Below are 17473 nucleotides of genomic sequence, written 5' to 3'. Positions count from 1 at the left end.
CCAATTTTCAAAAAGGGTTGTAAGAACCAAATCTCAAATTATAGACCGATTGCTAAACTCTCCGCTATCCCCAAGCTTTTTGAATGTATAGTGTATGACTCCCTTTATTTCCACTCCAAATCAATTGTTTCTCCACTTCAACACGGCTTTTTAAAGGGAAGATCCACCACGACTAATCTTACTCAGTTCGTCTCCACAACACTCATGGCAATGGAAAAAGGTTACGATGTTGATGTTATAACTACTGATTTCAGTAAAGCCTTCGACAAGATCAGTCACAAAATCATCTACACTAAGTTACAAGCCTACGGTTTTCCACCATCGTTCATCAAGTGGATCAAATCTTACCTCGAGAACCGTATTTACAAGGTTGCTTTCAGAAACGAAGAGTCTGATCCGATCCTCGCCTCCTCTGGTGTTCCCCAGGGTAGCCATCTCGGTCCTCTTCTTTTTGTACTTGCCATTAATGACGTCAGTAGAATCTTTTCGTTCTCAGATCTTTCCATCTACGCAGACGACATTAAAATCATAAAAGTAATTACATCATCTCATGATTCTTTACTGCTTCAACTAGACCTAAATTCTTTTCTTACCTGGTGTAGCAAAAACTTTCTTGAACTCAATGTTAATAAATGCCAATCCATGACCTTTTCCCGTAAACGCTCACCTTCTACTCCTCGAATCTATCACTTCCGTAATATACCTGTCCCTACCGTTTTCTCAATTTGTGATCTTGGGGTAACATGTGATAGAGAGTTAAATTTTCGCTCTCATATTGACAATATTATCGCGAAAGCAAATTCCACCCTCGGATTTATCAAACGATGGTCTAAAGAATTTTCTAACCCGCATGTTACCAAATCTCTTTATACCACGTACGTCAGACCTATCCTCGAATACGCTAGCCAGGTTTGGTCTCCCTTCCAAATCACTCAATCCCTTAGAATTGAAGCTGTGCAGAGGAGATTCCTCAGGTTCGCTTTGCGTAATTTACCTTGGTCCGACCCCTTTTCTTTACCCCCTTATGAAGACCGTTTGCAACTTATTAGCTTATACCCCCTTTCTGAACGTCGTCGTATCGCTGGCATTATCTTCGTATATCAGCTTATCATTGGAACGATAGATTCTCCGGCGTTACTTGAATTTATTAATATTAATACCAACCCACGAAACCTTAGAGCTGTCCCATTTTTCCGCCTCCCTATTCACCGCACTAACTACGGCCATTTTAATCCAATGAGCAGAATGCTTCGGCTTGCCAATGCAGTACAAGATATTTTCGATTTTTCCCTTAGCTCCCCTTCCCTCAGGAGAAGACTATACAATTTACCCTCCATTCATCAATCTATAGAATTAATTAATTTTTCAACTAGCGAGTATATTTTTTGTATATACTTATTCAAATATGTACATATTTCTTATATATTTATCTTTTTTTTTTCTGTTTTTGTTTAATAATTATTAATTTATAAATAATTACTTTGTAAATAGAATCTAAGTTATCCGCTTGCAATAAGCTAAATAAATAAATAAATAAAATAAATAAATATATTTTGCCTGTAAACGAACAAAATACCTATTTGCACAGAAAATTATAAAATAAATTTCGAGAACGTCTGAAATTTCATATCCAAACTAAGTGAGATTAAAAAACAAAAATCCTCCGTCATTTTAAAAGTATTTGGCCTCAAAACAAAGTGCAAAAAACTATAACCTATATAAACCAACTTTGAATATTAATACAAGATAATCGCATCCATCTTATAGCCTTTAACCTTTTTTTTGTTTGCTAGCAAGTTTATGTCCTTTTGTTTACAAATATGTCAACTTTGTTAGCTTACGATTTTAAAATGTGCCCCCCATCAGAAATATTAAAACAACAAGATTCAAACTTTGTTTATTTTCAACACACACCAACCAGCCAAAGCCCACAAAGTCAAAGTTTTTCTGGCACCAATTTTCTGGATAAATAATGAAACTAAATATGGGACATTTTTGTGTCTCTTAGCGGTTTTATTTTTTGTATAAAATCATCTTTTTTATCTAGAAAATAGGTATTTTTTGTTAGCTTGTTTGCATAGTGCTCAGCAGCAGACAAACAAGAAAAGCATAAATAAGGCCAGCAGCCTAGGACATGGAACCTAAATTGAAATTCCTTCGGCGCCACTTTGCAAACACATCAACAGAAGCTGATGTTTGTTTTTATTTTATGTTTTTTTTTTGCAAATAGATTTATATTCATTCAAATATACCAACACACACATATAAAAAAATCTAAAGAAAACATCTTTATGGAACAAGGACATTATACCTAGAGGTAGGTTTGTCTTTGAAAAGCCATTCATTTATCAGCCCAATCTGATATTTTTTCTCCTCGATTGATTGTGATTCCAGCAGAAACAAAAAAAAAAAATATAGGATTTCTTTTTTCTTTTTTGTGAATATCGAAATTCATTTTTATTTTTTTTTTGCTTATTTTTTGATTGAAGTTAATCCTCTGAAATTTGTTTTCACTTCATCATCGATTTCGTTCGAGATGTGAAGAAGAATTTATCTGATTTTGGTTTATTTTTGTGTTCTTCTATTTGTATCTTTGACGTGCAAATAATAGAATCGTTTGACATCGTTATAATAAATGAGATTTTTTTCGTTCGTTCTTTTATCTTTCATTTAGGGAAGCACATATATATATCTATAGCAAAGGACATCTTTTCATCTTTGATTTTTGTTAAATTATGTTTTGAGTTTAGTTTTTCTTAAAGGCAATTGATTCTGGTCTTATTTCATATTGAAATTAAAAATTTCTTTTATAAAAAAAAGTCATGTGTGCAATTCACAACCTTAAAAAAATCATTTTTCTTGAAAAATTTACACCATTACAAATTTCCCTTAAAAAATAAAGCCATAAGTACTTACATTTTTACAATGCGCAAAAAGTATAAAAATATTTTATTCAAAACAATCATTTTTCATGAAAAAACAAAAAAAGAAACAATCTTTTTTCTCTTCTAACACCATTAAATTCATTTTTTTAAATGACAACCTATAATAAATTTTATATAATCTGAAAGCTTATTATTTCTCTTTTTATATGATGCTTCAATCATATTTCTACGATACCTACAAATAAAGTAAGAATTTTTTAAAGCCAACCATGTCGAAATTTTAAACTGAGATTACGGTAAATCCTACACTGGTGACTGATCATCGGCAACAGATCAAAAAATATAACGTGTTTAGAAAAAGAACATGTTTTCACGGTCATCTCAGGATTGTGAATATAAATAAGCTTATTCTATTACTTAACTAAAGTATAAATTTCATCCAAATATCTATCAAAACAAAAAAGTTATAATCAATTGATTTTTCCTGTCGCTTTTTCGTCTCATCGTGTTTCAAATCACTACGATACTAAAGAAGTTTTCACTTCAAAAAATTAATGCAAACTGAAGTTTTTTATAAATAATTTTTTGAAAAAAAAGTTTTAAAATAAAATTGGTATGCCATTGTGTAGAAATCACTAATCAACATCTAAAAACAAAATTTCAAAAAAATACAATGTTCCGTTTTCGAAAATTTTATTTTTCAAAAAAAAAATGTTCACAATTTTTTTTTCAAAATCCAAAAGTTATTTTTTTCGAAATTTTATTTTTGGTTTATATTAAAATTATATGAATGCTTCTTTATATAAACTTACACTTCTTAAAACTTACACTTGAATTTTTTAAATAAAATCGTTGGAGCCGTTTTTGAGCAATATCAACTTTACTAAAATCGGTGTATGACAAGTACCGTTATTTTTGGTCCAAAAAATTAATTCCAAACAAACCCTATGGAGAGTCTCCCAAAAATGCTAGATACCAAGTTTGAAGTCAATCGGTCTATCCGTTTAGGCCGTAGCTCCTTATACAGACAGACAGACAGACGGACTTCCGGAACCCACTTTTTTTTTGGCAATCTCTACCATCGTAATATCATGGAAAAATGTTATCTCAACTTTTTTTTGATACGAATGCATAACTTGATTAGTACCTATATCGCAAGTAAAAATAAGATGTTAGGGTGATGAAATTTTTTTTTTATAAAAAAATATCTTTTTTGATATTTTTCAAAATTCAGGGCTGATGGCCGATGCGCGACCGGAAGATATGAACCGATTTTGATCATTTCTTAAACCCTTCTTAGTTCTTTGTCTTCACCATTCGCAGCTTTTCCGCGCTATTACAATTTGAAATTCGAAAAAAAATAGTTTTTCCGCCCACTTTATTGTATAATCTAAATATAAGATTTTTTTTTTAAATAAAAAACTATACAAAAAAATTTTTTTTATTTATAAAAATGTATAAAAATGATTTCAAAAATTTAAGTACAGATAAAAAAGTACAATAAATCAATATTATAAAAAAGGTCCAAATTTACCAAATTGATTTCATTTGCAGTAAAAGTGAACGGTCAAAGGATGCTATATACAAAAAATTGCTTTGGGGGTTTTTTTCCGGAAGGAGTGGGTGGGGAAGATCAACAAAACAACACTATCAGGGTGCTTGTTTTCATACCAAAACTTAAAAACATGGTGAAAAAGTTTCGTTTGTTATAAAGATAAAGGGTCACATTTTTATTAAAAAGGGTGTTTTTTTTTTAAAAGAAAGATTGAAATTCAGAATAAGTACCAAAAAAAAAAAACTGTGAAAACAATAAAAACTGTTAAACATTTTTCATTTACCACTTCATTTTAGGTGAAAGGGTTATTTATTTTCATAAGAAATAAGAAAAATTTCTGTTACATTAATTTAAAAAAGCAATCACCTATTTTGAAATAAATTAAAAATGTTGTCCTTGCAATCCGCAAAATTTAAAGTTTGCCAAATACGAGTCAGAATTAATGACACATTTATTCAATAAATTTAATTACTTTTTAAGAAGAGGCTGAACCTTATCAGTTATCATTTTTTCCCCCGAAAATGTCTCTCTCAACAACATATTTAAAGAAAAATTTAACGATTTAATTTGTTTTCTATTTAAGACATTTAAATCCAATAAAAATTTAACCCCTATTTGAACAAAATTCAAAAATACTACCCTCATGTTAAAGTAGGAACCTAACATATTTCGTTCAAAGTTGAACACAACCTTAGAGATTTTTACCATCGTCTTCATAAATATTTTTTTTTCCCTCTTAACCTTAAAATATTTCAAACTTGGAAAAATCCAAAGTGGATTAGCTTTGAATTGAAAGTAAGTTAATAGGGTCTTAATTTGTAAGCAACAGAGGGTGGCAGTTAAAGGCACAAACACAATCATGGGGAAACTTAATTTACAATACTTTTTCAAACTGTAATTATTAAAAAATTTCAATAAGATAAAGTAAAAGTAAAAGCAAAAGTACTGAAAGTTCCTTTCTTTAACATTAAAAAAAAAAAGTTTTAGAAATTAAAACCATAAAGCCTTTAATTTAATGAGGGGCAATTTTTTAATCAGAAAAGCAGAGAAATCCCTTGGGAAAGCTATTTCATCAATAGAACCTAATTAGTTGCTTAGGAAATGAAAAACAAAGTTTTAGTGATTAAATTATAGGTATTTGATTGTGTGTGTGTGTTTTTGAATGTGAAGTGGGTGTATCTTAAATTTTTTTATAATGAAGTCAATTTATTCTCAATTGTTGAATTTTTGTCTATTTATTGCTTTATTCATATTTTTTTTTTCATTTTTAGATTTTCGGTAAAAGTTTTGACATCATTTTGCCAACAAACAGACAGAGTGCCTTTGGCTGGGGTTGTTGTTATTGGTGATGGACAATCAGCACGTGCGATTGCTTTGTCAGGACATTCAATGCAGATACCAGTGCTATGGGCTAGAGGAGGAACAGCAAATATTCACAGTACGCACAGTGAGGTATTTATTGTTCAGATTTATTATTATTATTTTTTTTTTTTATTTTTATATTTATTATCATGATGGTAGAGTGATTTGTGTATAATAATATATTTCTACTTAATGGTGGAATGTTTGAGACGTGAGCTTATTAAAATATTTGTATTGAATGGCTTTTAGTACGTGAATTGGATATTTTTCATAATAATGATTAGAATGCATTTGTGTAGAATGGTATCTATTATTTTTGTTCACATTCTGTTGACAAATAATATAGTTACGGGTGTGACTTTTGGTAAAACCATTTGGATAGTAGAGAAATTGGTCAGAATTTTTTTTAGATTTTTTTCTCTATTTGACTCTATTTTTTCAATGAGGACTTAGACCCAATTTATTTACTCTCCATTATTTTAGAAGTCCCAATTAAAAATAAAAAAATCTGTCAAATCACATATAAATTTTAAAATTTAACGTTTTTAATGGAGACTTTTGATTTAATAAAGTGTGAATAAATTTGGCCTTAAATTTTGATATATTCTACACCATTTTAAAAACTTAACCCCGAATTTTTTTTTCATGGGGGAAAAGTATGAAAGACTAATAAAAGTAAAATTTTGCTTTGAATACCCACTGGTTTTCATTTAATAATTTCATTTCAATTTTACGTCAAGGCTCCGTCAGAATTTTGACAATTTGGAACAATGTTCGAAACAGATTTTTAAATTTATCAGGGACTGTAGAACTCATGTATGATAATCGAAAAAAAAAACGTGCTCAGATATCTGAACCAAGAAAAATAGTTTTGTGCGTGTTTGAAGTTCCGCCCTGAAAATATCAACACTTATAATTTTTGTTTTTATTCGAAAAAAAAAGAGTTTTGAGTGAAACTTCAATGATTAGAACTCTTTGTTTTCTTTTTGGGACTCTATACCAGTCTGAATTCCTTTTTTTCCCGAATTTCAAAGTTTTGCAATTTTTTGGCACGAAACTTTAAATTTGTTACTAACACTAGTTTACAAAAAAATAAAAAATTTTTGCACACTAAGTGCCGTTATATTTTTCGTATAGATTTAATCCCCGAAAACTCAAAAATCTTATCTAAAAAAATATTCATGGATAGGTTTTCGGGATATGATTTTTCAAAAATTGTTGTCGTTTCCAAGCATAAAAAAAATGTCTTACTGAAAAAAAAAAAAAATGCAAAACAGTTCGAATAATCTCAGTTTTAAATTTTGTAAGTGTAGTACACATTTTGATAAAGATTACAAGATAATTTTCTTCAAAGTCTTTGAAGAAGTTATGAAGATATGACCATTTTTGTACCGATCAAAGTTTTTTACTCTTTTTGATACTCTTTTTTTTTGAGTTTAGATCTATAAATTGGAAAGCCAGCTGAATTTGAAAATTTTGATCAAAGAACTTTTTGTAGATAAAATTAAATTTCCTATGGATATGGATTCTTTTGAAAAAAAAATTAAAATTAAAGTATTTTGAAAAAAAAACTTAAGAAAAACTATTTAAAAAAAAAGAGAAAAAAAATGAAATTTTTGATGTTTTTACTAATAACGCTGTTCGGCAACGAAAATAGAGCTTGAACCAAAAGCTAATGTTCTAAAGGATGTCTGTGCTGAGTCCGAATCCGAAGTCAAAATTTCACTGGAAAGTCACGTTTTTGAAATATTTACATAAGTATAAATAGGTCAAAAACGCTTTTTTTGGAGTAAATTTGATGTCGAGTTACATCACCGTTAATTTTTTTTGCAAAACTGCTTATGCAATCTTAAAATGTAATATTAAAACGTCCTAAAGTTATTTACTTTTTTTCAAAATTATTTTTTTCTCAAAATTTAGATTGTTTTTTTTTTCAAAGTACCTAAAAGTTTTTTTTTTTTGAACCAAATTTCAGTTTACGTCTTCTGATTTGGATTTAAAAAAAGGAGCATATATTTTTAACTAAAACTAAATTGAAAATTAGTTTTTGAGACTTTAAAATAGTGATCAATATAGCTATAAAACTAAACGTGACAGAATAAATCTGTAAACAGTTTTGAGTTCAGTTTACTAAAGTCAGTTAAAATCATCTAACAAAATTCTTGCTCCCAACTTTTTTTTTATTTTTGACGACTAGTGTAGTAATTTATTTTTAAGCTGTTAGCAACATCTATAAATGTTGAACAAGTGAAGAAAAAATTAAATTTTATTTTTTACCAGGATGTTCACAAAAACAGAATAGGGCTAAAAATTCTTTCGGAGTTTATTTAGAGAAGAGTTTCTAAAATGATAGCAAGTCGGATCACACTTTAAAATTGTTAAAATATCAAAAACTATAGACAGTAAAGAACAGAAGGCAGACAAAACCACAGTAAACAGTTTTTGTACTCAAAAAATCTTAATTATAATATTTTAAAACATTGAATCAGGTCAAGTTCTACAATCTTCCTATTTCTTTCAAAAACATTATTCATAAAACATGTTCCAAAAATCTAAAAACTAACAAAACACAAAGGTAATTGTTATATTCCTGTAGAAGTTACAGTCTCCATCTATTGTTCTTTAAAAGTATTCCATTAAAACTCTAAGCTTCTTATTAAATTGGATTTAGGGTAAAATTTGAATACCCTACTTAAACAACAAAAAATACACAAAAAAAAAAAAAACAACTCAAGATTGTTTCGTTTCATATTCTTCGTCTTCCATTTTTCCATCTTTTTATATTTTAATTTTGTAGTGTTCTATAATACATTTCAAAAAATTTCAAATTTTGTACACAAATCTCCACCTGAGCGTTGAATTTGTAGCTTCGTTTCGTCATTTATTTTCCTTCATTGCATTTCATTGGCTTTATGGTTTCTTTTCTTCTCTTTTCTTATTTTTTGTATAGTACCATGCGACTCTTCAATCAATATTGCAACCATCAGCAAGGGAGATTCTGGAAGCAATTCGTGCACTATTCCTGCAGGTAAGTTTTTTTTTTTTTTGTTGCTTTCTCTATAGGTTCTCCATAGAAGCATTGCATATAGTCAAATTGAGCAGATAAATAAATAAATTTTTCATTTTTTTTTTTTGTATCTTTTCATCTTTTTCATAAAAAAAAAATAACAAAACGGTAAATACTATATAGACTCACTGGCATTCGTTCTTTGTGCTGTCGGATGTGGATGCAACGATGGTGCTGGCCGGAATCGAGGGTTTTCCACTTAAGCAGCCACCTCTAAAGCCAACAATTCTTCCGCTACCACCAGCGGACGGAAATGTATTCAGGTGAGTTAACGCTATAAAAAAAATATGATGGCAGTGGGTCTGCCATCATGCTACTTTTTTACCCAAATACCCCGGAAGTGGAAGTTGAAGTGAGGAAGATGCGGGAAAAGAAAAAAAAAATAATGTGAACAAAACTAATTATGGCAGGTTGTAGTTTCTATTGAGTATTTTTTTTATGCGAACTACTTTTATGGTGGAATATGGTTGTGGTTCTTCACTGGAAAAATACGAAAAATTAAATTAAAAATTCTAGCTTTCACGTTTTTAGAGAATAAATATTTTTTACTTAGAATAGAAATTAGTATAAGATGATTAGAGGTAAAACGGTAATTGAAAAATTTCGCAGACGATCGATTTGAATGTTTAAATTTATTGTGAATGTTTAACTGAACTGAGCTCAGTCGAAGATATTTATTTTTCAATATCGATGGAAATTATTTCCTTTTGTCCTTTTATCTTGAATTCGCAAATAGAATTTCAGCTTTTTTCTTTACTTTCATTAATTGACAAATAATAGAGGTTTTCATTTAATGGTTAACCCTTATTTAACCAAGAAATAAACTAAAGTTTAGAATAATTATAATCTCAAATTTAACCATGAAACCCCAAAATTAGGGTGAAATAATAAATAGATATCTTTTTTAAGTGTTTTTGAAGCCTTCGACAAATTAATTTTTGCATAGTATAATTAAGAGAAAAACAATTGAATGTAGGAAAAAGACATTATTATTGTTATGTTTGGATAAAGATCTATTAAAAATAATAGTTAAGGTCGTGTTAAAATGGGTTTGGATATTTACATTAATGTCTGAATGTCCCTTCAATTAAAATTCCAAACAATAAAAATGAGATTTTGTTTAGTTTATTATTAAAATTAAAAGCTTGGGATTTTGTGAGAATAAAATCTAATTGTATGGTTCGAAAATTATCCCTGGAAGTAAAAAATTAAAGACTGTTGAAAATTCGATTCATTCACCTTATTCGCATTCTTTGAATGAGAAATATTTGTAATTCTAAATAGTATGTATATAATCTTGTAATTCAATACAAGTTTAAAAAAAAAAAATTGGATATATGTATTTGTTTCTGTATGTATAAGATTTTTAAAGGAATTTAAAGAAAATTGATTTATTTTTAAAAATAATTTTTTTTTTATTATAAAAAGTTTTAAAAAGAAATTTTTTTTTTTTAAATCAAAAGTACCAATGGTTTTCCACAAATTTTTGAAAGTACTACAGTAGTTTGTTCTGTATTTTTAATGGAATCCCGCTTAGATAACTCATTTCTATTAATAAAAAGCGAACGAATTTGATTGAATAAATGTACATAATAAATAAACAAAAGAGCTGAGCAGCAAACTTGATTTTGTGAAAACATGTCTAAAACTAACACTGTTTTTTTTTTTTTATAAAATTACCAGTACATACAAAGCTACTCCTTCTTTCATTGTTGTCGTATTCTTCTTTTCTTTTCATATATTATTTTGGATTTTAAAAATTATGTTAAGGGGTTATTTCTAGTTGTTAGTGAGAAAAATCATGCATTTTCGTGAAGAGGCTTTCTATTAAATATATAGACACAGTAAATGTACATATAGCGAATTTAATGTATTTAAAGAATTCACAATATATTTACAAAAATATTGAGTTCCGTTATTTTTATACTAGATCTCCTAGAGGACTTATTGGGGTGAGGAAGATATCTCTGATCCAAATTGTTTTAAATATGAAAAACCAAAAGATTCGTTTTAAAAATAGATGAATAGAGGCAATAAACGCAGGAATAGTCAAAATATTTATTTTTGACAAAATGGCGGCTTCCCAAAGAAAAAAAAAATCGTTTTTTACCAAGAAAAAAAGGGAATTATGGTCAGAAAAATTATTCCTTCGTTCATTTTCTGGCAAAGGTATCTAAGAAAATCATGTTAAAATTTCAAGCCGTTAAGGAGAAATTTTGCTCACCGACTTTGAAAACACCGTTTTGAGAAAAACGCGTTTAAAATTTTTGGGAACCATTTAAACTAAGTTAAAAAGTCTTTACAAATACTCTTATTTCTCCGAAACGAATTTCCGTATCAATGTGAAATTTTCGGACAATATTCTCATAATACATATGTATGTACATTAGTGTGGTCCACGTTATAAGGCAAAAAAGTAAACCATATAATTCATTAGTTCCCCACCCATAATTTTGCTACAGACATCAATACCAACATATGCTGAAAGTTTTAGCCTTCAAAACTAAAAGGAAGAGGGCGCTCATCAGCTTTGGAATATTAGACTTTGTTACCCTTACCTTACCCTTAATATCTGATTATATCGTATTAGGACTTGGCTTGAGGTTGCAATTTGGATTAAACATGATAAGCACGCATGTTCCCGACAACCAAGTAAAAGATTTTCACGTTTCTTTGGTTTTGAGTCACTAGCTCGTATTTCATTGATTAATTCTGTTTTGATAACTTTAAGCAAAAAATACTTACAGACGAATTTAAATGAACAACAATTATTATCTGTGAAAATAACACTTAACTATTGGTTTTTTATGAAAAACTTCACATCATAACTTAATTCACTTGATAAATCAAAACAAGAGTTAATTACTAGGCATGAGGACCCAGCTATACCAGCATCTGAGCAAAAACTTTGAGCCTGTTGAGCGCCCACTTACACTTCACCTAAAAAGCTGAAATCACGTGTGTAATACAAAATACATATGCAACCAATTTTTGAGTGGGGAACAACGGAAATGTAAAAACCAAAAAATTGGACCACCCTAATGTACATTCAAAATATGTAAAAAAATATATTTGATTTTTTTCAAAATTACAACTAGATATAACTTCTGAATCAATCAAAATAAAAAAAATGCACGAACGTCTCTAGAATTACAACTTGATTTAATTGATTAAAAAAATTTATATTTTTTAACTAATACAAGTTTTTTTAATAAGAAAATATTCTATTCACTACATTTATATTTAGTAGTTAAGGAAAATTAGAAATAATTTTTGAAAATTCTTACTTCAAAACGAAAATTCTCTTTTTTTCAAAATTCTGCTTATTTTCTATTCTGTCTTTAAAAAATTCATTTTTATTTGATAAAATTTAAAATATTTTTCTAAAATACTAAACACTAAACATTAAAATTTTTTAATATTTTTTAATTTACTGATTTATCAAAAAAAAAATTAACAAAGTAAGTGAGTAATCAAATAAGCATCGAATTTAGCGAGAAGATATGAATTTTACAGAATCCTAAAAAAAAATAAAATATTGATAAGAAAATGTTAAAAAACTCGCACTTTCAAATCAAAAAAATGTTATTTAATTTTTGTTTGTAGAATTTTGTAAAACAGAATTAAGAAAAGCAGAATTTTAACTTATATAACGTATTTGTTGGTAGGTAAAGGTATAAATTATTATTTTCGCGAATAGTTTTTGTGAGTTAAAAATTTAAAAGTTAAAATACATATTAATAAAAATTGTTAACTTTGATGATCAAGGTATTTTTATTTTTTCAAAAACTTGCGTTATAAGGTGATGCTCTTTTAACAAACCTAATGGTCTTATCAATTTTTGTTCAACAAATTTAACAATAAATTAAATTATATGATTGTTAAAAAAGAATGAAATTGTTTAATATTTTACTAAATAGAATTAAATAATTTGCTATAAAAATCAATTTTTGTAGTTTGAAAATTCATATAAAATATTTGAATAAAATTTTAAGCTCCTCTTTTCTAAAGAGCATTTTCTTGGACTATCTGTTTAATATGCCCTATTTCTAAACCTGCTTAATATTTGCCTCAAACGAAGTTATAAGTAAAAAAAAGTGGTAATACGCACCTTCACCAATTTTTTTTTAATTTTTTATTTTTTTTTGTGCTTTTAATCACCAACTTCTACTTTGAATTCAATAAGGGTTTTCTCACTATTTCGATTTACTGATCCAAATAAAAAAAACAACTACCCAAATTGCATTCCATTTATCTCTCCATCCAAAATCAAATCAAGTTCAATATAATCGGATAGCTTTTATTTAATCCACTAAAACTCTTTTATTCTTCCTCTCTACCATCAAATATTACCAAAAAAAAAAAAAGTATAACAATTTATATAAATTAATTCAATAAAAACCAACCCAAAACTCAATTGCATTTTTATCTACAAAAACAAAAAAAATTTGGTTACAAAATCGATTAAGTTTGGTAAATTTTACGATTCATATATTTTTACAACCGAATTCTTAACGCGTATTCCCAACTAATAAACACACCTCTCGCGTGGAATCTAGATAAGAAACCCCCATTGCTCCAATGTATCCCTTCCATGTATTCATATAAATCTCTTAATGCCCCATGAATTCAAGTAACCTTCCAGCCCTTTTATACTATCTACCATACAAAATCTACCCCATAAAAATAAAAACACACACCAAACTATAAGATGTACAACATCAAACTGACGACATAAATCCCACCAACAAAATATCCTTAAATGTGTCTTGGGTTATCCTTCTTTGCGCGTCAATAAACCATTCTATTAAATCCCATGTCACAGAAAAAGTAAGATGCGGAGGATCTAGTATATGCTCTCAGTGTATCCGTACAAAATATTTATGTTAATGCGTTCTTATACTCGAAAGAGACTCTTTCAATCCCATTCAACGAAAAAAAAAGAAAGGAAAAAACTTTCACCAGAATTGAAAACGCACCCCGTCATCGTCATCGTCATCTTGTTCATTCGAAATGCGAATAAAAAGGAAATTTCTGACATCAATTCACTAACCCCATTGGGATTGGCTGACTCCAGCCACCAATTTTTCTATCTGGCTAAGCATGTTCAAGGTCAAGGATGAAGCTAAAAACACAACAACAACAACAAAAAGCACCACCAACGCAGAATTGAATATCATCCTTGAATCTGTTTTCTCATAATGCATGGCCTACTAATGGCATCCGCCACACTGCCGCGCCACGCCACTGCTGCTGAACTGCTGAACAAAATGCTGAATAGCGCCACACACATAGTCATAAATATTAATCTTGTTCTTCTGTTTCTTTTGCTTGTTCTGCGTTCTGCCCCCTTACGCTCGCTGTGTTTTGTGTAATCTTGTCTAACACATCCGCAGCAATTTCCATCGCTCGAATATCCCCAAAGTCTCAAATGGATGAATAGTGGGGTTGGAAGGGTGGATATGGAGATTGCGAAATGTTTGTATGAGGCTAAGCACTGTGGGGCCATTGAAATAAAATTATGTAAATTTATTTAACTTTAATTTAAAAAACAGAATAAAAAAAAACAAGATTTTGTAATTTATTTTATTTCTCGGATACTCTGCACCACCGGAACGGTCATTCGAAATGATGAAAAATTCAATTATAAAATTGCGAAACTTAGAAATTTGTTTCTTAATATTTTTCTTTTTATTTATTTCTCAACCAAAGCATGGACTCAGACCTCTATGAAGCTGTTAATTCAAGATTTTCAGAAATAGTTCCAAGGAATAATTTTTTTTTTTAAATTTAAAGATCCAAACTGAAAATATAAGTTAGTTGGTACCTACCCTTTTCTCATGCTTATATTTTTTATGAGAAAATGACTAATGATGCAATTACAGTCGACTCCCTCTAAGTCAAACTTTTACGTTACACGAAAATTGGTTCGAGTTAGAGGGAAATTCGAGTTAGAGGGATTAATTTGGTCTAATTTCTTCAATTTGTTATATAAAAAATGGTGAAAAAGTTCGAGTTAGAAGGAAATTTGACTTGGAGAGAGTTCGACTTAGAGAGAGTGGACTGTATATTGTTGACAAAAATCCGGATGTAATGTAAAGGATCCTGTTTGCCGAAAATCGATATTTTCAGAGCTTCGCTTAATCAAAACCAGATCATTTGAATTGATTCTCATACATTTCATACTTAATTTTTTGCCTCTCTTGAAAAGTAGACTTTTCTGTTTAACGAGGTATTAGAACTAAAGATGGGAACTATCGATAGTTAGTAACTGAATGATTTAAACTATCGAATAGTTCATTCATTTATTCATTCCAATAAAAACTATCGAATAAACTGTCGAATAAACTATCGAATAAACTATCGAATAAACTATCGAATAAACTATCGAGTAAACTTTCGAATAAAAAAAACTATTCGAATGAAAAAACTATCACGTATAAAAAAATATCGTTTAGTAAGAAAACTATTCGAATGAAAAAACTATCTGATAAAAAAAACTATCCGAATGAAAAAACTATCGAATAAAAAACTATCGAATGAAAATAGTAACTAAATGAATGAATGAATGAATGAATGAATGAATGAATGAATGAATGAATGATTTAAAACTATCGAATGAATGAATATTTTACAACTATCGATAGTTTGATAGTTTTTATTCGATAGTTCCCATCACTAATATATATTTCTTAGGACTTTGTATGTTGTAAAAGTAAAATGTGTTAGTGTAAAAAAAATGTATATAAATACTGGCATTTATTCAAAAATCGATCCTAAAATTTAGTTTTTCGCAGTATATTTTTCTAAAATAGCAGCTTATTTTTTCTACGCCATAAAAAAAATGCTGCATTCAAATTTTCAAAACTAAAAAAATTGGTCATCAACTTTTTTGACTGAAAATTAGGTAATTTTTTCAAAAAAAAAAAAAAAAATCGAAAAATTCATATATTTTTTTTTAATAATTTGTCTTATTTGAAATATGAAAACATACATTTTCTCAAAATTTTAACTAATCCAGTCAAATAAGGGTTTAACCTCGGAATGAATGTTAGTAGAAATTTCTTTTGCTCAATATCTTCCTTTTGCCATTCTATAACATATCTCAAAAGTCTAGAAAAATCTCATGTCCGCTTGTCGCGATTTCAAGGTCAAATCGCGAAATGGACATTTTCAAAATTAGCAAAAATAGGCTATGGTATTATATACACATATGATACATGATTTCAAGGAATTTTTTAATGCTGATTCCAAAAAATCTAAAATCAAGACAATCTGACGTCTCTGGAAAATGTTATACCTGTTTTTCATCTGTCAACTCATATTATTATAACAGTTGCAAACTTACTGCCGAAAAACCCTTAAAAGTTATGGTAGATGAACCAAATTTTGCATGAAAATTTTAGAATCCATCATTATTACAAATCAAAACAATCCATTACAAAAATATATATACCTACGAAATAATGGTATTTTTTGATGGGGGGGCAAATTTTAGGATATGCACTAAAGAAGATTCTTGTTCATCTAAGGAATAAGTGCTAATAGGCTAATTTTTTCATTTTAATCTTTGTTTGGATATTCTTTAACTACCCTCAAAAATCTAAAAAATCTCATGTCCGCAAGTCCTAATTTTCTTGGTTTGAAAATAAGGTGTAGATTTTAAAAGATTGAAAAACTTCACTTCAGATATTTGTGTCAGATCAACATGAATAAGGTGCATTACTTTTCAGGGATGGTCAGGTTGACTTGTTTGTGAGTTTTGTTGGAATTAGTGTTAAAAAATACCTTTAAATCATGTCGCTTATGTTGGTATACATATAAAAATTTAAACTTTTCTTATTAATTTTTTAAAATCTGCACCTTATTTTCAAACCAAGAAAATTAGGACTTGCGGACATGAGATTTTTTTAGATTTCTGAGGGTTGGTAAAGAATATCCAAACAAAGATTAAAATGAAAAAATTAGCCTATTAGCACTTATTCCTTAGATGAACAAGAATCTTCTTTAGTGCATATCCTAAAATTTCCCCCTCCATCAAAAAATACCATTATTTAGTTGGTATATATATTTTTTGTAATGGATTGTTTTGATTTTTAATAATGATGGATTCTAAAATTTTCATGCAAAATTTGGTTCATCTACCATAACTTTTAAGGGTTTTTCGGCAGTAAGTTTGCAACTGTTATAATAATATGAGTTGACAGATGAAAAACAGGTATAACATTTTCCAGAGACGTCAGATTGTCTTGATTTTAGATTTTTTGGAATCAGCATTAAAAAATTCCTTGAAATCATGTATCATATGTGTATATAATACCATAGCCTATTTTTGCTAATTTTGAAAATCTCCATTTCGCGATTTGACCTTGAAATCGCGACAAGCGGACATGAGATTTTTCTAGACTTTTGAGATATGTTATAGAATGGCAAAAGGAAGATATTGAGCAAAAAAAATTTCTACTAACATTCATTCCGAGATTTACCCCTTTTTTCTCCTTATTTTACTGTATTAAACCACATTCAACTTTTTTTGTTAAACAATTAGTTTTTTATTTTTTCAATATTTTTCATGATTACACTGGGTCTGCAAAATTTTACTTC

At 28.7% G+C, this 17473-nt stretch overlaps 1 protein-coding gene across 3 annotated transcripts in view; it reads left to right on the top strand.

The window, feature by feature from the left end:
• The window catches only part of LOC129921359 (uncharacterized), a 115468-nt gene that overhangs the window by 10049 nt on the left and 87946 nt on the right, over positions 1–17473 (top strand). For all 3 annotated transcript variants that reach the window (XM_056003155.1, XM_056003154.1, XM_056003153.1), the window contains exons 2-4: positions 5712–5892; positions 8753–8830; positions 8993–9132. In XM_056003155.1, coding sequence (XP_055859130.1) covers positions 5712–5892; positions 8753–8830; positions 8993–9132 — 399 coding nt within the window. The remainder of the gene's footprint in view (positions 1–5711; positions 5893–8752; positions 8831–8992; positions 9133–17473) is intronic.

The sequence above is a fragment of the Episyrphus balteatus genome, chromosome 1 (assembly GCF_945859705.1).
Source record: "Episyrphus balteatus chromosome 1, idEpiBalt1.1, whole genome shotgun sequence".
NCBI classification, from domain to species: Eukaryota; Metazoa; Arthropoda; class Insecta; order Diptera; family Syrphidae; genus Episyrphus; species Episyrphus balteatus.
This window is presented reverse-complemented; position numbering and strand designations above follow the sequence as displayed.